The sequence below is a fragment of the Quercus lobata genome, chromosome 4, assembly GCF_001633185.2.
Source record: "Quercus lobata isolate SW786 chromosome 4, ValleyOak3.0 Primary Assembly, whole genome shotgun sequence".
Taxonomy (NCBI): Eukaryota; Viridiplantae; Streptophyta; class Magnoliopsida; order Fagales; family Fagaceae; genus Quercus; species Quercus lobata.
Window position 1 is genome coordinate 79,448,686 of NC_044907.1, and position 20,461 is coordinate 79,469,146.

The 20,461-nt window shown below is 31.8% G+C and overlaps 2 protein-coding genes and 1 long non-coding RNA gene across 8 annotated transcripts; all 3 read right to left on the reverse strand.

Moving 5' to 3' along the window:
* Positions 1–4,483, reverse strand: LOC115983607. 5 transcript variants are annotated; one of them, XR_004090115.1, is made up of 6 exons: positions 4,353–4,483; positions 4,202–4,243; positions 3,221–3,297; positions 2,511–2,610; positions 2,336–2,397; positions 1–272 (listed from the first exon to the last, which is right to left on the reverse strand). It is a non-coding gene; the product is annotated as an uncharacterized LOC115983607 (long non-coding RNA). The 5 variants fall into 5 exon arrangements; XR_004090116.1 differs by lacking the exon at positions 1–272 and adding an exon at positions 321–359; XR_004090117.1 differs by lacking the exon at positions 1–272 and adding an exon at positions 820–1,294.
* A 1,306-nt stretch (positions 4,484–5,789) lies between these two features.
* Positions 5,790–9,495, reverse strand: LOC115987951. Of its 2 annotated transcripts, none has more exons than XR_004091268.1 (3): positions 7,974–8,512; positions 7,642–7,865; positions 5,790–6,224 (listed from the first exon to the last, which is right to left on the reverse strand). XR_004091268.1 is itself a non-coding variant. In XM_031111565.1 (3 exons), the coding sequence occupies exons 1-3, from the start codon at positions 9,481–9,483 to the stop codon at positions 6,000–6,002; spliced, it is 510 nt and encodes a 169-aa protein (XP_030967425.1). In that variant the 5' UTR covers positions 9,484–9,495; the 3' UTR covers positions 5,790–5,999. The 2 variants fall into 2 exon arrangements, 1 of the variants encoding a protein (XP_030967425.1); XM_031111565.1 differs by lacking the exon at positions 7,974–8,512 and adding an exon at positions 9,423–9,495.
* Positions 9,496–10,803: 1,308 nt separating this feature from the next.
* Positions 10,804–14,918, reverse strand: LOC115985882 (F-box/LRR-repeat protein At3g03360-like). Its single transcript, XM_031108775.1, has 4 exons — positions 14,835–14,918; positions 13,736–14,770; positions 13,411–13,626; positions 10,804–11,010 (listed from the first exon to the last, which is right to left on the reverse strand). Exons 1-4 carry the CDS (start codon positions 14,916–14,918, stop codon positions 10,804–10,806), a joined length of 1,542 nt encoding a protein of 513 aa, XP_030964635.1.
* Positions 14,919–20,461: the final 5,543 nt, after the last annotated feature.

The following is a 20,461-nucleotide window of genomic DNA, read 5'->3' on the forward strand; positions in this document are numbered from 1 at the left end:
TGTCATATAATGCTAATCTCATTCATATAAGAATTTTAATTACACAAATTTAGATTAAATATTCAAATAAGAATATCTATTATACTATGATAGTCTTTTAGAACATATTTGTTAAAAGCAATATTCATTCAATAAAAACTTCTAAGAATGCTTACAAGTTACAAATATCATCCTTCAACAATAACCAACCGAGTTTTGCTACAACATTGTAACAATATTCAATTTTTCGCAAATGTTGTCATATGCTATAATAGAAGCTCTTTATCAAATGCCTGCAGCCATCCATAACGAAATTTTTGTTATTCATGCTACCTTCTATATCATCTTACATTTTATCTAGCTTAGTTTTAGCGAACACCCTTTTAAGCAAGAAAAAAAAATCAATGTTAGGTAGCAAATAAAACACCCTATATCACCATTCCAACTTTCCAAGCATGACTACCAAATAAAATTCTAAATATAAATAAAAATTGAAACAAAAAGCAAACACCCAGTTTAGATATGTTGAAATAACAAAATGAAGCTAAATTAATTGACACAATCACATGGTGAACCTGAAATAACACTTGCAAAGATATGATATACTTAAATTGAAAAAACATATAAAATTAAATCCAATCAAGCAAAAGAAGTAGAATCCATAACTTGGAGTACAGCCTGCATGAAGATTTAGAGGAAAAAGTTTGAAGTAGTGCATATTTGCATTTTTGAAAATCAAAACTGAGAGATTTTATATATACCATCATTGAAGCAACCAAAGTCCAAAATAGCTTCCATATATACAAAAGACCAAATTAGAATAATTTCTTTATATTTGAGAAAGATTAGATATCCAAGAACTTCAAAATTCATATCCCTAATCCTTTTTTCTTACCTTTTTCTCAATTCCTTTGAGAAGAGAAGATAAGGAGTATGGACATTTTAATAAGTTAGCAAATACAAAGAATAAAATTTTGAAATCACTACGGTTGCTTTTATGATGTCTACCAATGGCATAGAGTATCTGTTGTATGCATTAGTCCATTTTCTCAAAACTAATACCAGCTTTGAATTTTCCTTAAAATTACATCAAAATATCAATAAGGTGATAAAGAAAATATAAAAAGGGAACATTCTGCATTAGTAGTGACCATGAATACTGATTACATGAGATAGTGAGAAAACACTCACCTTTGTCATTTAACACTCCACCAAATGCCAATTCATATGACAAGTCTTTCTAGAAGATTAGCAAGAAAACAAACTTGAACTAATGATTCTTCATAACAACTGGGAGGCACGACAACTCTACAAGCTGTATTATTATGTATTGTATTATTTGCCGAAGTGTAAATTAGTTGTATCTTGTTCTAACCATTGTGTATGAGTAACTCTCAATTTCACTCATGGACAACTCTAGATGTTCTAACCACGCGAAATCTTGCAAGCTTAAGGAAAATAAGGGTTTGTTGCTCTTTTCCACTACATTTCATTGCATTTCTTTTTTTTACTAATAATTCTTGGGCCCTTTTGTTCTGTCAGGTTTGTCATAGAAACTCCGAAAGTTTCTTTTGGTTGATACTTGATAAGCATTATGTTTCTGGTCTAGTAAAGCGGCATAGAGTTAGTTTGTTCTTTATTGTAAATGCAGCGTGTTCTAAAGTGTAATAATTCTATTTTCAAATTGATAAAATTTACGTATCTATCATTTATGAAAAAAAAATTGATAAGACTTGGCAATTCAATATGTTTAAAAATTTTATGACTTTTAGTGGCCAAGATGTTGTTCATCATGGATGAAGACATGATCTAACAAAGGGAGCTTAAGCAAGAAGGCTAAAGTACTAAAAGAATTGTTGGACAAACAACCCATCAACACATTGTGGGCAAGCTGTCATGAACTCAATGACACGGCCTAAGCTTCACAAACATGACAAACACGCATATAGACCAATATCAACAATTTATCTTCTTCTTCTTTTTCTTTTTTCTTTTTTTTTTTCTCGAAGAATTAAGACATTATCCTCAAAATGCAAAGCTCGGCCAAGCATGGCAAAGCATAGCTATTGCCATGACAAGAAGCTAACCAAATCCAAACACATCAAAAACATTACCATGACCTATTACATAACTAAGGTATGGAAAGGAAAAATTATGCACAGAGAACAAAAAATATAAAATAGCCCTTTTTGGCATTTTCACAAACATGTATATGCATAAGCACTCTTATAAAAAAATGAAAATTTGAATGCAAAAAATTCGCCCATCCTAAATCCTATTTACTAACTCAATCACATGCAATTCAATATTATCTTCTCAAATCATAAAATCAAAAGAAGAAAGAGAGGAAAAGAACCTTATGGACATTTGCTTTCATGTCCTCGAACCTTGAAAATCTGACCTCATCAGGATGTTGTTCTATTAAGAAAAAACAGAACAGGAAATTGGATAAAGTTTATCAAGAAAACACAATCAAATAGAAGGAATGAATGAATCAAAGTGGGAAAAAAAAAGGTTACAAAGAGATTTACCTGCTGCATGTGTGATCGGTACTCTTTGGAAAGAGAGAGAGCTTCAGTTTCACAACTCAAAGAAGCTCAACAAATCATAGCCACAGTCCATAATCGCTAGCTGAATAGCAAAAGTTAAAAGGTAATAACATGTAAATGTCAAATATCAATTACATGGCATAATTCAACACGTTTGATTAATTCAAAAGTTAAGAGTAACAGCATGTTTGATTAATTCAAAAGTCAAGCAAACACTTGATACCCATTCAAAAATTGATAAAATAAGAAATAACACATATCATTTAGTGAACAAGTAAGCAAAATAATTTGTTTGCATTGGAAAAGTATAATCTGTTAAAGGAACCTAAAATTGTAATGACAGTGCTATTTTACCTTTATCTAACAAAAGTGACACATCCTTTAGTGGGAGCCATAGAAAACTGCTAACTCATATAACAAAAATATATATTAAAAAGAAAATTGAGTCAATGGGGAGTAAAAAGTATAAACAACAAGAATATACAACTACAAACAAAGCTATAAAGATAAACAATCAAACAATTATCATATTGCTTGGCCACAATTAAGGGTAGAGGTTTCTGATCAATCAAAATAAGGGTATTATCCAAAGCTTAAGCAAAAGAAGTGTGGCAAATTTAGGTTTCATTGAATTTGGGGGTCTGTTGAGTTTTAAATACAAGGAAAAAAAAAATCAAAGAAAAATTAGAAACCTTTTGTGCCTGGCATTGAGCTCTTTGGTAATGTTGGTCTTCAATCCCTTAAAACATCGAACTTCTCAAGAACAATCCTTAAAAAGAAAAGAAAAAAAATCATATTGCTCTCACAATTTAGTAAATCATGACGAAGGCATATTATTATTGACTAATCAAGTACACACAATTTTTTTTTTTTGGTTAAAAAGAGGAATAAAAACAACAATATTTGAAGGATCTAATAAAGTCAAATATATATATGAAAAAAGCTGTTTTTTCTATAGCATAATTATTACAGATTAAATTTTCTATGATATAATTGACAACTATTAGGTGAAAATGCTTGTAACATTATCAAATTATCTCAATGATAAGCCTTTTCAATCCAAGTACTCATTTAAAACCACAAATTATCACAAAAATATTAAGTATCTAACTAACACCTCTCACAACAAAATCCCTATACATAACTGTTCTATTACAAAACAAATTCACCACCGCATTTGTGCAAACTGCAAACATAATCTCAAATAACTACTCAGATCTACTACACTCACTTAGACATTAAAATAAATTAACAATCAAAGACAACACACGCTGCTCCTAAGGTTTTATTTATATTTTAAAAAATTGAAGAAATTGCTCAATACCTTGTTCTTAATCAATTACCACATAACATATATTTAATATATATATATATATATATATATATATATTTATATAAAAGTTGGGAAGAGGAACACCTTATGACAATCCATTTTCCAAAACAAACTAAAAATTACAACATCACATCCATCCAAATCATTAAACACTAAAAATATTTCTAACCAAAAAAACCTCTTTCATAAATTTTTTTCACAAAATACTTTCTCAAATAAACCAAAGAGACAATAATTCATCCATTGGTTATACACAAAAAAACCAAGCCCCTTCTTCATATATTAAAAGTTTTAAGCATTTAAACCTGAAATCAAAGCAAACATGAAAAATACAACTCACTCTTGCTCTGCAGCCTTGGAATCACAAACCTCTACTTGATGACTGTCAGTGTGAACAAAAGCAAAAGCCTATAAATCTAAAATCCTCAAAAGCTTATAATATTCAATAGAACCATGAAAATATAGAGAATAGGTCACAAATTCTTTTTTACCTCGTGCCATCTCAAGGACCTCAATGGATTTTTAGCCAATACCCCGACTCACCAAGGCTCGGGGTAAACCACAGGGCCCCTTCAAATCAAAGATAGAGCCTCTAATCTCTTTACCTCCAACAACCAAAAAGGCATTCTAATCCTACTGCACAGAAAGAACACCTGCATACACAAAATTCATAGGATGTTAGTAAAAAAAAAAAAAAAACCCAAACTTTCATTCATCTACATACATACATAATTACATACATGATATGACAAAAGAACACCTAATAGCAAATATTAACACACAAAAATTATCTAATCTGAGTAAAAATCCAAACTTTCAATTTCACATGCAAAGATAATTGCAAAGAAGAACACCTACAGATAGCAAACACAACACAAATTCAACCAATCAGACTAAAAATATCCAAACTTTCATTCATATAATCTAAATATGGCACTAAATATTCTGACCCATCTGAGTAAAAAACCCAATTTTCACAGCAACCATGATTTTGACTGTGTTTGGATTGCGCGTTTGCGCGTCCACGTTCACTATTTCTACGTTTTCCTTTTTTTTTTTTTTTTTTTTTCCAAGCCGCAATTGTTGACCAGATTTTCCATTAACAGTACTCAGATGCACTGTTTATGGACCCACAAATTACACTTTTTAACAACTTTTTTATTAAAAATGGGTCCCACAACACTATTTACACATTTAAAAATTATTTCGCTACAGTGTTTTCAGTTTCAGTTTTCAGTTTCAGCAAAAATTAGTCGGTGTTTCTTCACATGTTTTTTTTTTTCTTTCTTCCTAAGCCAATCTGGTCCTGTCGTCTTGAAATGATAGAGAGAAAAGAGAGAGAGAAGAGATACAGAGAGTTCCAGAGAGAAAGAACATATACGGACTTGAGCTCCATTTTTTTTTTCTGGCTCTTCTCTCATGCAGATCGGCTGCAAATGTTCTTGGGTTTCAAATTTTTTTGTTGATCTGGATTCGTAGAGAGAGATCGGTGTTGAGGCTGGGTTGTGAAGGAGTTGAATCACAGTACAGATCGGTGGTTTGGGAGGAAAAGAAAAAAGAAAAAAATACGTTTATTAGAAAGAAGGAGAAGAAGATAAGAGAGAGAGAAGAGACACAGAGAGTTCCAGAGAGAGAACATATACGGACTACGGAGAGTTCCAGAAAGAAAAGAGAGTTCTACACCTTATGGCCAAACGCTCTTTTAGTCTTCCACAAATGGACAAAATAGAGGGACTCACCAAAATTTACTGTAGATAAACAGTGAAAAACGTTGGTTGTACAGTATCAAATCATTGTAGAGACATAGCCTCTTTTTATATAGTTAATAGAAGTTAGTAGGAAAGACTCTAATTTGACTAGAAAATATTAAAAGCAACTAAAATTAAGGAAATATCAATCATAATCTAAAAGTTCAAAAATTGCAGGACAATATCAAAATCAAACAATAAATTAAACTGTATAGTTTGTCTTACATCACGACTTAAAAGTAATCCTCAAGTGATCAGGCCAAGCACTCTAGGCATAGACAAAGATGATGTTTACAGATGATAGAAGTGGACATCATATTAGTCTCCATTCTCTCAATCATTCAACTTAAAATTCCTACATTCTCTAAAAGGATACTTATAATTTTTTGTTTAAGCAACAGCCCTAGGAATGAATTGGAAGCTCTCCAAGAACTTTGCGTTCTCATAAAAGTACTTCTCTAGAAATTCTTCATCTGCCTTTAGAGTCTCTACATTTGTGAATGCTCTAAAGTTCTCTATCGTGACGCTCTTTAAGCAATGCCTCCAACTAGGAACTGGTAGGAATTTGCAACAACTAGAATTCTCCCCTCCAAGAATGGGCTTTTCATAGGAGAACTGAAATCAAGCAAAGAATTAGCAACACTGTTAAACCAAGCAAAAGAAAAAGAAGAGATGGACATCATCTCAATCTCCATTTGTCCAATCAAGAAAATTATAAGAAATCACAAAAAGTTGATTCAAAACTATAGAAATACCCCCACTAGGATATGTATACGACACATACAACCTTACAAGAAAAGTAAAGAGTATAATAGAAGTATAATTATCGCGATCTTCATTTGATTCAATAGAACTTGGTAAACCTTTTGATATGCCAACTAAATTTTCTTTCTTTAGATAATTAGAGGCCAGTGAATTCTTACTTGATGATATAACCAATGCTCTGATTATTAAAGAACTGCACACAAAATTTATAACAAAAAAGGAAATAAGGAAAAAGGTTGAGCAGGCCATGGCAATAGAAGGGGGCCATATGCTGATTGCTGTTGTGATTGGCTGGTTGATGCTGTTTTCTAGGCCAAACTAACAGTAGTATCTGATTCTAAATTACCAAAGAGCAATAGTAAAAGTTGGACACAGCATATCAGATTATATTAAATTGTCCAAATTCCAAAGGTCCCAACTAAGACCACCTTCTATATGTCTTTTTTCCATACTTAAATGAATCACCCTTAAAAAAGATATAAAATAGAGCTAATTAATCTCATCAAAGTGTGCTTAATTATGGTTTTTGTCCTGAATCAATACACAAAGATGAACCAATTTGTTGTTACAGATTGCACTTGTGTCTTGTTAAATTAGCTTTCAGAATATATATGGTCATGGACTAGCGGTAAAATCCTTTGTGCAGGAACTGTAAGTTCATATTCTTCCTTGAACTATTGAGAAAATCATATATGGCTGTGACTAAAGAGTGACTCAAAGTTGAAGATTTAAGAGCAATTCGATACCATGTTACTTGATAGAAAACCAGTCAAGTCTTGAGAATTTTTTCGTATGTTCTAGTGCATTTATATTTTGATGGTGTACTTTTTTCTTTTCTTTTCTTTTTGCTAATAAATTTCATTAATACTATTTTTTTGTGCCTTTTCACTTTTTTATTTTATTCTTCATATATATGCTGGTACATGAACCTCTGTATCTACTGCTAACATTAAACCTAGTCTTTTGCATTCAATACAAAAAAAGTTTAAATGATTCTAATAAAATCTCATATGCAATACATGTAAATCATGGCTGATAACACACACACATACACACACGCACAAATAAAATAAAATAAAGTCTAATCTTTACCAATAGCTTAATAACAGCAAGAGGATCCACTACAAGAAAAGGAGTCTCTGGCATGAGTACATGAATGATTTTAAATTACTAACTTCTTTAAGAGTTCAAATTTATTTACCATCCATAGAAGTGAGAATATATGAAGCAAATTTATAATTTCTAAGGAAATTAATATCCGTAGTACCTTGAAAGATATGGTCTCGTAACACTTATCTTCATCTATCCATTTCCCATATTTTATTAACAAAAGCTCTAGAAGAGGAGAAATCCAGAGCAAGCTATCCACAAGTTCAATGAATTCATGTGTAGTAAATGACTTCGATATCTCTACCTTCAACTGCTTGACTTTATATGATGGGGATGATACATTGATACTATGTCTCTCAATTCCTTTGGTATAACCATATCCTTTACAAAGAAAAATTCTGATTACAACTTTAAAACACATGAATAAATTATGAACAATGATATGAAAAGGAAACAAAAAGAATCAACTGAAGCAAAAGAAAAAAATACCTCAGCGGATTTAATATTTAGCAACTTCAATAATTTGGAATTACTCAAATTTGCAAGCAATTCAATCTTTTTAATATGCCAAGGAGCATTGGAGTGCAACATCTGGTAGGTAGCTTTTGACAAATAAGCCAAAGCAGTCACTGAAAAGGATATTGTATTACCACCAAGATATGCAAGTTTACATAACTTAGGAGTGTTAATCTCGACTTCAACCAGCTTGTTGCATTTCAATAAGTGTAATGTCTTAAGACGATGACTTGAAATCTTAATACTTTCCAACTTATCACACCAATATACGGACAAGTACTCAATGAGCGGAAGTTGAGAAATATGGTAATTGAAGCAGCTGTCTGTTATGTGCAGTTTTCCTAGCTTTAATAACTACAGATTTTTACAGGGCACCAGGTTGATCTTGGATGCTTCAAACTGTTGGATATGTACATGATAAATATTTGATGCTTCTAATTCAACTGTCTCAACACCTTTATTGTTTTTCAACTCAAATGCCTTGTCTTTAGGAAGACCAGAGAACTGTACACTTTTCAACCCACGACAGTCTTCAATTCCTATGTCTTCTATCACAGGACACCCAGCAACTAGATTTTGGATAATTTGATCATTTGTACCCACTTTATATAAAGACAAAATTTTCAAAGAGGATTAGTTTATATCACCAAAGTATGACTCCAACCTACATGCCTTTAACCTCAACACAGTTATTGATTTTGCATGTAGAATATTCTGAGGCAAGGGATAATACCTCTTCCACTTCCTTTCAAATTTTTGAAAGTCAAGATTAAGCTATTCAACATCACTCTTGACTACATATTCGATCCAATGGTCCACACAAGACACTGATTTCAGTGTACTCAAGTACACTGAAAGTGTAAACTTCTTTAGTTCTTTATACTTAGCCCTTGCCTACAGCGGCTTAGTAAATTTTGCTCCACAAAGTGATATAACTCCACCCTCTTTCTCTGGATTTCGCAAGTTTTCATAGTGTCTCGACACCACAAGTTTGACTCAAAGAAGGATTTATCAAATTCTAGAACTTGGATTGTAGACCAGACATAATTCCATCTCTTGGACAACGTACTAGATTGAACAACTTGTTTAATGGGAAGGAAAGACAGAATGTGGTGTAGAAGAGGCTCAGGCAATTCAGATATTTTGTCCATAATGTGATACAACTTCCCTACACAAAGGACCCTTGACTTGCTTACAAGTTTTTCCAATGAAAGAATTTAACAAACTCAATTGAAAATATGAGATTAAAACTTATCAACAGATTCCGATTAAATTAAATATGTATCATGCATAAACATTTTTAACTACTGGTTTGATCAGAAATATCCCTTTTTTTCATAATTAAACTATACTCAAACATATTTTAAAAAATAAAATTAAAGAATGCTGTAATTAGTGTAGAAATGAAGGAAAAGAGTATACCTTGGGATATTGGTGCAGTTAGAAATCGGGGCAATGAACTCTGGGGGCTTGTCTGGGACATCAAAAAGAAACTTCAAATACAAACACTGTTAAATAGAAAGAATAGATATCAATGTTGTCGTGAATTTATTTATTTATAAATAAATTCACGAGTAAACCATCAAAAACAAACCCCTCCAACCGAGTAAACCATCAAAAACTTCCAAACCCCTCCAATATACAAGATAAAGGATTAATATTACAAGATAGCCTCTTTGCCTCCATTAAAGACACAACCTCCTCCTCCTCCTCCTCCTCCTCCTTCTCCTTCTTCTTCTTCTTCTTCTTCTTTTCTTTTTTTTTTTTCAATTTTTTTTATTATTTTTTTTTATAACCACAGATATAATATATTATGATTGGTGTATTACAAAAAATTATATCTGTGGTGGACCCAAATAAATGTGATGGTAAGCAAAGATCTTCCATCCACACAATCAAGTTATAAGCATCAATAACTCTCTCCACTATGGCATAAGGTAGCAATTTTTTTTGAGTAAACAATAATACTTATTAGAACACACACAAAAATGGTAATATTAGTGTTTTAAATCGGGTTTATAATACATTATATAACTAGAGTACAACTACAAAAGAGCTTAACCTTTGTAAATGGGTAAATCTACGCCAAGGCAAGGATAAAGCTACATGTTGCGTCTCAGATATAATATGGTCCAATTGTCCAAGTAGGTTAATCAGGCAGTCACGACTCCAAGATTATTTTTTAAGGGGGGTCATCAAAAAACATAAATTATATAAAAATTAAAACCAAAAAAAACTTAAATATATCGACATCATAAAAAAATGAACAAAAAGGAAAAACCTAAATACATAAAGTTTGATTATAGTCTCATATTTTATTATTTTATTTCGACCTATAAGAAATTGACACCTCAATAATTGTGAAGATATTGTGAAATTTGTTGTGTCAGTATAAAAATATATATATACCTGCTCATATAAATATTAAAAAAAAAAAAAAAACTATAGCTACTATAGCTACAATGTCAACTGACGCACATTCGCACTATTTATATATAGATTAGTAGATAGATAGTAGAAAAGGACTCTAATTTGTCTAGAAAGTATTAATAACATCTAAAATTAAGAAAATATTAACCATAATCTAAAACTTCAAAAGTTGCATGAAAATATCAAAATCAATAAACAATAAATTAAACCGTATATTTTGTCTTACATCACAACTTAAAACCTCAAGTCAGGCCAGGCACTCTAGGCATAGACAGAAATGATGTCTACAGATGATGCAACTGGACATTATCTCAGTCTCTGTCATTCAACTTAAAATACCTACATTCTCTTAAACGATACTTTAAAATTTTTGTCATTCAACTTTAGGATTGAATTGGAAGCTCTCCAGGATCTTTGCATTCTCATAAAAGTACTTCTCTAGAATTTCTTTATCTGCCCTCACAGTCTCTACATTTGCAGGTGCTCTACAATTCTCAATCGTGACACTCTTTAAGCAATGCCTCCAACATGGATCTGGAAGGAATTTGCAACAACTATAATTCTCCCCTCTAAGAATGGGCTTTCAATAGGAGAACTGAAATCAAGCAAAGAGTTAGCAACACTGTTAAAACCAAGCAAAAGAAAAAGAATACTGGACATCATCTCAATCTCCATTCTTCCAATCAAGAAAAAAAAAAGTCTCAAAATTTGACACAATATACTCTCAGGTGCAAATTTGAAAAAAAAAAATGTATTAGCAATGAAATTATGACAGTAGTGACTACCATTCTTCTAATAAGAAGAATATTACATAAATGCCCTAGTATTGAAATAGCATGAATGTAACTCAAGCATCTATTCCTTGGAATTATAGAAATAGTTCCCCTACTAGAAGATGTATATATACGACATGTATAACCTTACAAGAAAACTAAAGAAAATAATAGAAGTATATTATCAAAATCTTCTTTTGATTCATATATAGCTTAGAACAACTTTAGTCAGGCCAATTAAATTTTCTTTCTTTAGATAATTAAAGGCCAATTAACTCGTAGTTGTTATAACCAATGCTCTAATAATTAAAAAACCGCACACAAAACATATTACAGTAAAGGAAATAAGAAACTAAATATAATTATAATCCTGATTCAAGAGAAGAATTTTCTCCATAATTATTATTTTTAGAAAAAGAAAAAGGCACTTCCTTTTCCTAATTTATAGAAATGATTTGCTCAAGCTATGCATTCTAAGCTCTTTAAGTTGTCGATTTTACTTTCCTCACTAAAAAGGAGCAGATTTCTACTCTTTGAGATTATCCTTCTTTCTCTCTGCACAAACATTCAGTGGCAGATCTAACTAGGGAAAAACCCAAAGAGCAATAAGCTAATCTTCCCTTCTGTATATGTACAAACCTTTAGTGCGGGATCTAGCTAGCAAAAACCAAGTCAGGGACCTAATTTAGCTGGTTAGGAATCTAGCATAGCACTAAGAACAATAGAGTTTACTTGTAAATGCTCCTTCCTCTTCACCAACAGATGAGAAGATATATATATATATTTATATATATATATATATAAGTGTGTGTGTGTGCGCGCATTTGTGGTATTTTAAGAACTCTACACTTCATTTCTTTGGATGGAAAATTTTATGTGAAGATAGTTTTCCGTGTTTTCCTGTGTTTGGTAACATCCGAAAAAATAATTCAAAGGAAAACTATCTTCGGTCAACAGAAAACCCTATTAAAAATGAAAACCCTAATAAAAATTACTTTTTAGAGACTGCTTTCTATTAAAATTTTCCGGAAAACAACTCTATCTCACAGCATGCTAAATAAAGGAAGTTAAGAAGCAATATGGAAACTAATGAAAAAAACTCTATCTCTTTTTGAAGTCACTACCAAACATAGGAAAATGAAATAGTTTTCCAAAAAATACTTTTTGGAAAATGAGTCATTTAAAAAAAATAATTAATGTAAAAACAAACAAAGGGTAAGAGGAAAAAAAGGTTAAACAGGCCATGACAATAATAGAGGGCCAAATGCTGACTGCTGTTGTGATTGGCTGGTTGATGTTATTATTTAGGACACACTAGCAGTAGTATCTGATTATCAGATTATATTGTAAATTGTACAAATTCCAAAGGTCCCAGCTAAGACAACCTTTTATATGTCCTTTTTCCATACTTAAATAAGTCCTAGTATGTTTCAAAAAGATATTTTCTTAAAAAGAGCTAATTAGTCTCATCACAATGTGCTAAATTATGGTTTTTGTCCTAAATCAATACACAAAGATGAACCAATTTGCTGTCACAGATTGCACTTGTGTCTTGTTAAATTAGCTTTCAGAATATATGTGGTCATGGACTAACAGTAAATTCCTTTGTGCAGGAACTGTGAGTTTGTATACTTTCTTGAACTATTGAGAAAATCTAATATGGTTGTGACTAAAGTGCGACTCAAAGTTGAAGGTTTAAGAGCAATTGGACACCATGTTACTTTATAGAAAACCTTTGAAGTCTTGAGAAGTTTTTGATATGTTCTAGTACATTTATAATTTGATGGTGGTTTTCTTCTTGTTTGTTAATAAAATTTCATTTATACTATTTTTTTGTGCCTTTTAACTTTTTCATTTTATTCTTCATAATTTCATATATATCATGAACCTCTATAAATACTGTTAACATTAAAGCTAGTCTTTTGCATTCAATACAAAAAAAAGTTCAAATGATTCTAATAAGATTTCATATAAAATACATGCACATCATGGCTGATTACACACACACAAATAAAATAAAATCTTTACCAATAACTTAATAACAGCAAGAGGATCCACTACAAGAAAAGGTGTCTCCCCTAGCATGAGTACATGAATGATTTTACATTAATAGCTTTTTTAAGAGTTAATAATTTATTTACCATCCCTAGAAGTGAGAATATATGAAGCAAATTTATAAATTCTAAGGAAATTAATATCCGTAATACCTTGAAAGATTTGGTCTCACGATACCAATTCTTGTCAATCCATTCCCCATGTGTTAATAACAAAAGCTCTAGATGAGGAGAAATCCAAAGCAAGCTATCCACAAGTTCAATGAATTCATGTGTAGTAAATGACTTCGATATATCTACCTTCAACTGCTTGACTTTATATGATGGGGATGATACTATGTCTCTCAATTCCTTTGGTATAACCATATCCTTTACAAAGAAAAATTCTGATTACAACTTAAAACACGTGAATAAATTATGAACAATGATATGAAAAGGAAACAAAAAGAATCAACTGAAAGAAAGAAAGAAAAAATACCTTCATGGAGCTAATATTTAGCAACTCCAATAATTTGGAATTACTCAAATTTGCAAGCAATTCAATCTTTTTAACATTCCAAGGAGCATCGGAGTGCAACATCTGGTAGGTAGCTTTTGACAAATAAGCCAAAGCAGTCACTGAAAAGGATATTGTATTACCACCAAGATATGAAAGTTTACATAACTTAGGAGTGTCAATCTCGACTTCAACCAGCTTGTCGCATTTCAATATGTGTAATGTCTTAAGACGATGACTTGAAATCTTAATACTTTCCAACTTATCACACCAATATACGGACAAGTACTCAATGAGCAGAAGTTGAGAAATATGGTAATTGAAGCAGCTGTCTGTTATGTGCAGTTTTCCTAGCATTAATAACTTCAGATTTTTACAAGGCACCAGGTTGATCTTGGATGCTTCAAACTGTTGAATATGTACATGATAAATATTTGATGCTTCTAATTCAACTGTCTCAACACCTTTATTGCTTTTCAATTCAATTGACTTGACTTCAGGTAGACCAAAGAACTGTATACATTTCAACCCACGACAGTATTCAATTCCTATGTCTTCTATCACAGGACACCCGGCAACTAGATTTTGGATAATTTGATCATTTGTACCCACTTTATATAAAGACAAAATTTTCAAAGAGGATAAGTTTATATCAACAAAGTATGAATCCAATCTACATGCCTTTAACCTCAACACAGTTATTGATTTTGCAAGTAGAATATTCTGAGGCAAGGGATAATACCTCTTCCACTTCCATCTAAATGTTTGAAAGTCAAGATTAAGCTCTTCAACGTCACTCTTGACTACATATTCAATCCACCGGTCCACACGAGACACTGATTTCGGTGTACTCAAGTACACTGAAAGTGTAAACTTCTTTATACTTAGCCCTTGCCTACGGCGGCTTAGTAAATTTTGCTCCACAAAGTGATAACTCCACCCTCTTTCTCTGGATTTCGCAAGTTTCCTTAGTGTCTTGACACCACAACTTTGACTCAAAGAAGGATTTATCAAATTCTAGAACTGGGATTGTAGAATAGACATGATTCCATCTCTTGGACAATGTACTGGATTGAACAACTTGTTTAATGGGAAGGAAAGACAAAATGTATTGTAGAAGAGGCTCTGGCAATTCAGATATTTTGTCCACCACCACCACCTCCATCTTGTGCACTACAATGTTCAAAGCTTCCTTCTTGTCAAGACTGGTGGCTACGACAATGTGATACAAACTTCCCTACACAATTAAAGGACCCTTGACTTGCTTACAAGTTTTTCCAGTGAAAGAATTTAATAAACATGTTTGTATATAATCTCAATTGAAAATAGGAGATTAAAACTCATCAACGAATGTCGATTAAATTAAATTTTATCTTCTCTAAACAGATTCCAATTAAATTAAATATGTATTATGCATAATATTTTTAACTACTAATTTGATCAGAAATATCCTTTTTTTTTTTCATAATTAAACTATAGTCAAACATATTAAATAAGATAAAATAAATTGCAATTAGTGTAGAATTGAAGGAAAAGAGTATACCTTAAGAGTTGGGATATTAGTATAGTTAGAAATAGAGGCGATGAACTCTGGTGTTCTTGTCTGGGACACACAAACACTATTAAGCAGAGGCGATGAACTCTGATGTTGTCGTGAATTTATTTATTTATAGATGTGGACTTAGGCTAAAGTTCGATTCCTACATGGATTAGGAAACACATCCACACGTGCGCAACTTCCTATGGGATTGGGAAGTAGAAAATGGGTAACTAGCAATAAAAAACCAACTATTCAGTTAGTTGGCCCGGTTCGGAAACTATATCATTTATTAACAACTCGAGCCTTAAAGGCTCGATTTAGGGCCTCTAAATCGAGCCTTTGAGGCTCGGTTTAGGTAGTTTGATGTGGCAAAATTCCACGTGGAGTACACGTGGACGCCACGTATAAGGCTTTAAAAATCGAGTCTTTGAGACTCGGTTTACTAAAAGTAAAACCGAGTCTCAGAGACTCGATTTTTAAAGCCTCACACGTCTGGGCCCTGGTCATGTCTTGGTCATGTCCATGTTTTTGTCTGTTTTGGGTATTTAGAGAATATTTGACTAGCAATAAAAAACTCTCACACAACCTCGCACAACTCTCAGAGAATATTTTGACTGCATCACACAACTCTCACACCTTCAACAACTTGTATCACAGAACCTCAACAACTCTCACAGAACCTCTCTCAACAACTCTCATAAACTCTCATACATATTCAGCAGCAAAACATTGCTCCTCTCACTCTCATACAATCTCAGCAGTACATTTGCTCATCCTCATGTCAGGTAAGGGTCTCCTCACTCTCTAGTTGGTTGTTTAGTGTATATAGCTGCTTTAGAAAGTGTTACTTGCATTGAATTCGTCATGCCATTTCCTGATAAAATATTTGTTTGTATTAAATATTTATATTTGTTTCCTGATAAGATATTTGTTTGTATTAAATATGTATATTTGTTTCCTTATAAAAAATATGTATATATATTTATATTTATATTTATATATTTATACAACTATATATTTAAATATTTATATATTTATATAAATATATTTATATATATTTAAATAGCCAGTATATATATATATATATTAGAGAAAGATACACAAATCCACTAACTAATAATCCATCCACATAGAAATATGGAATAGACATGCATGAAGAAAAATACGGAGAGAGATTTTCTTCTTTTTCTCTCTTATTCAATCTTGCACACAAATTCTTCTACCCAATAATGGATATGCGAATCCAATTTATAGAATTTGGCATGAATAATTGCGTATAAAACAGTAAGAGAGATAACTCTGGGTTATATATTAAGTGGACCTGGCAGCTGGTTACTTAGCCCATTGTGGAAAATTTTTTAAAAATTTAAAAACTTAGGCATATAGGCAAGAGTGAGTAATCATGCATGTTCAATGAATAATAGACACATAAGGAACCAAAAAAGAAACAGGTTCAAAGAATTCTGCAACCTCCAACTTTTATGAAATTCTAACCATGAGAAAGACATTATTGAATACAGTAAAAGCTATGAAAATAATTGGGTCACTGGTCCAGTTGCACCTAATTAAGCAGCTGGCATTTTTCCATTTTCTGGATGACATATAAGCTGATGACATATTAGCAGAGAGAGGGAGAAAAGGAGAAAGGATCTTCTAGTGAGGGAGAGAGAGATTGAGGAGGAGAGGAGTCGATGGCTGGGCTCAGCCTCGTCGGCGTCGTCGCTGGGCTGGGCTAGGCTCTGCTCGTCGACGCTGGCGGGGTTGTGTGTGTGTGTGCGCGTGTGTGAATGTGAGAGGCCGTGTGAGAGATAGAGAGAAAATGAGAGAGTTTTGTGAAATGAAACTTTTGTGTGAGAAATGAAACTTTTGTGTGGGAAATGAAAATGTAAGTGGGAAAATGTAGGTGAGGCTGAGAGAGTGAGAGGGTGAGTGACGGTCGGCGTCGGTGAGGCTGAGAGAGTGAAAGGGTGAGCGACGGCCGGCGTCGGTGAGGCTGACACAGTGAGAGTAGGTCGGTTTCTGTGAGAGTGAGAGTGCTCTGGTTTGTGTGAGAGTGAGAGGGTGTAAGTGTGAGTGAGAGTGAGAGTGAGAGTGAGAGAATAGAGACGAAAAGTTTGAAAAAGCCCTATTGGAAACCGAGTCTCTAAGACTCGATTTCCAGGGGCTTCCACGTCAATCATCCACGTTGGCAAAACGTGGAAATCGAGTCTTAGAGACTTGATTTCCATGTGAATGCCAGGTGGCAAATAAGCCACATCAGATCTGACCCAAACATACAAACCGAGCCTCAATGACTCGATTTATAGTCCCAAAATCGAGTCTTTGAGACTCGAGATGTTAGTAAGTAAAATACTTTGGTAACCACACCTACTAACTAGATAGTTGGCCAATCTTGGTTAAATTGCAATTTCGTTCGATTGGGAAGCTTCTCTGTACTGTTCCTGGGGCACGTGAAATATTAAAGTATAGTTTAAGTATATCGTTGACTGATTTCCAGAAAAAAAAATAAAAAATAAAATAAAATAAAAAAACAAAACAAAAACCTAAGTACATAAAGTCTAAAATTACTTTTTGCCGTGTTTTATATTTTGAAATTGTTATATAATATTTTCGTTATCAATCATATGAGTTTTTAATGTATATAGTTAAATAATCATTTATTCACTGATTTTCCATTTGATTTATTTATTTCAAATTTGTTAAGATCTATACGGACTTTTGTTTTGAAATATCTCATAGTTTTAGGATTAAATAATTTTAGTTTTCAAATCTAAGTGTGCGTTTGAGTTAGGATGAAAAAAAATATATTTTATTATTTGGCTTATTTTTGTTATTATTTATGGATCCCACTACACTTTTTGGCACTATTTATGAATTCTATTATACTATTTCAACTAACTTTTACCTTTATCTACAGTAGTTTCAATAATAATTTTTTAGTTTTAGTAAAATAAGCCGTATCCAAACACACCCTAACTCTAATAAATGTATGAGTTTGGTGGCTGTTTCCGAAATGAAAAGATTTTATTATTATTTTTTTTTTACTGAAAAGATCTTTCTTAATTGACTTGAAGTTGAGCCTTGGCAGCAGCATTTTATTTTATTTTTACTTTTAGTAAAAAGAAACTGTGGCACTTTGGGAAAACCACAGCTTCTCTTCAAGTTCCTTCTATTTTCCTTCTCTCTCTCTCTCTGTCTCCGCTCTCACTACCTTCTGTTTGGTTGCCTTAATATCTTGGATATCATGCAAGTTAGTGTATCTTCTATTGGAATGAATTTATATTTTATATTATTTTCCCTTTATTGAAAATAAAAAAATTACTTTGATGAAATAATTACTAATTAGATATCAACTTTTTTCTCTCTCTCTTAAAAGAAAGGAGGACTTAAATTTTGGAGGAAAAAAAAAGAAAAAAAAAAAAAAGGAAACTCTTCAAATTATTTGTGGGGGGTGGGGTTGTGCAGAAGTAGCTTTGTCAGTGTTTCCTATGTTTTGGACTCCAACGAAGTCTTTAGGATTTCATAAAAAGGCTAGTTAATGATTTTATTTTGATCTAATTTCAAGGGTTAACTTTAAAAAAAAAAAATAACAATTGGAAAATTTGTCTATCTATCACTTTCATATGAACTAACAACTATTTTTCCACCACTCATAGTCAGTCACACAGGAGAGTTGTGAAAAAGTGTTAAGAAAAAATTGTGGTACTAAAATTTTTGAAGTATCAAACCACAAAGAATGAATTTTTGTTTTGGTAAAAATAATTTGCTTCTCTCAATAAGTTAATATCATAAATCTCAAATGATTAGTCACACTAATTCTTTATTTTATTATTGATAAAATTTAATTAGAAAATTGAAAATAACTTTGGATTTTAATTATTTTGAAAGGGATAAAACATTAAATCTTTGCTCGGCTTAGTCAAATTTACTACGTATATGCCTTGTTGATTTAGATATGAGATACCAATGTCCTTATGCATATTCTGAAATATGTTAGAGGTAAGGTAGCAGTTGTAAAATAATGAATAGTAATAACTAATGACATTAGGGCATTTTAAACATTTTGAGTAAATATCGTATTCTATTGGAAGTTTTTTTTTGAGAAACTATTCTATTGGAAGTTGGAACACGTTTATTCCATTTCTTCTGTAACTTTTTTAAAAAAATAAACCCCTCAATTCTGTGTGTTCTATTGGAAGTTGGAACGTGTTTATTTTGTTTCTTTTATATATATTAAAAGAACCCCCCCAATTTTGTGTGTTCTATGCTTCTATTGTAAGTTAGACCATGTTTATTTTGTTTCTTATAAAAAAAATTATTTGAAAAAACTCACAATTTGCAAGATCAATTTTTGGAGTTTGATTAAATATATGTGAATTCAAATTTCTATAGTGCGGCCTAGTACCACACACAACATACACACTTTATTACAACTGTTTTATTTGACAGACTTTAATTGACTATCTATTACTATTATATGAATCCATTATTTTTTCCCTTACACTCATAAGTCATAATCTACGAGAATGCAAAGTAATTATATTTGTTCTCTGTAAAAGCCAATCATATTGAAAATCATTAGACACTTTTTAATTTGAAGGTAATATACATGTGTTGATCATCCATTAAAAAGAAAAAGAAAAATACACGTGTTGGTCACTACATACCTAGAATGAAAAATTCCCACATTTATGGGAAAATTATTAAACATTACGGTGATAATAAGTTACTTCAAAGCTTTTCTGGGGCAATCTAAAAAATACATTAATTTTCAAACTCATGCTGGTTAGAAACATGCATGGTGATTGAGTTTAATACAAACCACCTCTTTTTTTTTTTAATTGGCATCCAACATGGAATTAAGCTGATTCTTCATGACAACCGTAAAAGAGATCAACTTCTAAACATGATAACCCTTTTGAAGAAAGGAACTTTCATATACCAAAAGAAACAGAATTCACCAAAAAATTATTAAAAAATACATCATCCTCGAATTATGATGAATAGAAAGTTGTCCTTTAGAAAAAAAAAAAAAAAAAAAAAAAAAAAAAAAAAAAAAAAAAAAAAAATAGAAGACTGCTTTAGCACAAGCAACATGAGAAGGCTAGTTCTAAAATAAAATACTACTTGACACAAAATATAAAACATGTTATTTTTCTTTTTGGCAA

What these genes read in the sequence shown, in the direction of transcription:
- LOC115987951 (XM_031111565.1), bottom strand. Translation starts at nt 9,483, where the DNA reads ATGTCCCAGACAAGCCCCCAGAGTTCATTGCCCCGATTTCTAACTGCA. An exon ending in AACTGCACCAATATCCCAAG is followed by an intron (nt 7,866 to 9,422) that starts GTATACTCTTTT and finishes TTCTTTGTAAAG; the next exon opens with GATATGGTTATACCAAAGGA. An exon ending in ACGAGACCATATCTTTCAAG is followed by an intron (nt 6,225 to 7,641) that starts GTACTACGGATA and finishes GCTTGATTTCAG; the next exon opens with TTCTCCTATGAAAAGCCCAT.
- LOC115985882 (XM_031108775.1), bottom strand. Translation starts at nt 14,918, where the DNA reads ATGGAGGTGGTGGTGGTGGACAAAATATCTGAATTGCCAGAGCCTCTT. An exon ending in CTTTCCTTCCCATTAAACAA is followed by an intron (nt 14,771 to 14,834) that starts GTTGTTCAATCC and finishes TCCCAGTTCTAG; the next exon opens with AATTTGATAAATCCTTCTTT. An exon ending in GTGAGACCAAATCTTTCAAG is followed by an intron (nt 11,011 to 13,410) that starts GTATTACGGATA and finishes TCCTATTGAAAG; the next exon opens with CCCATTCTTAGAGGGGAGAA.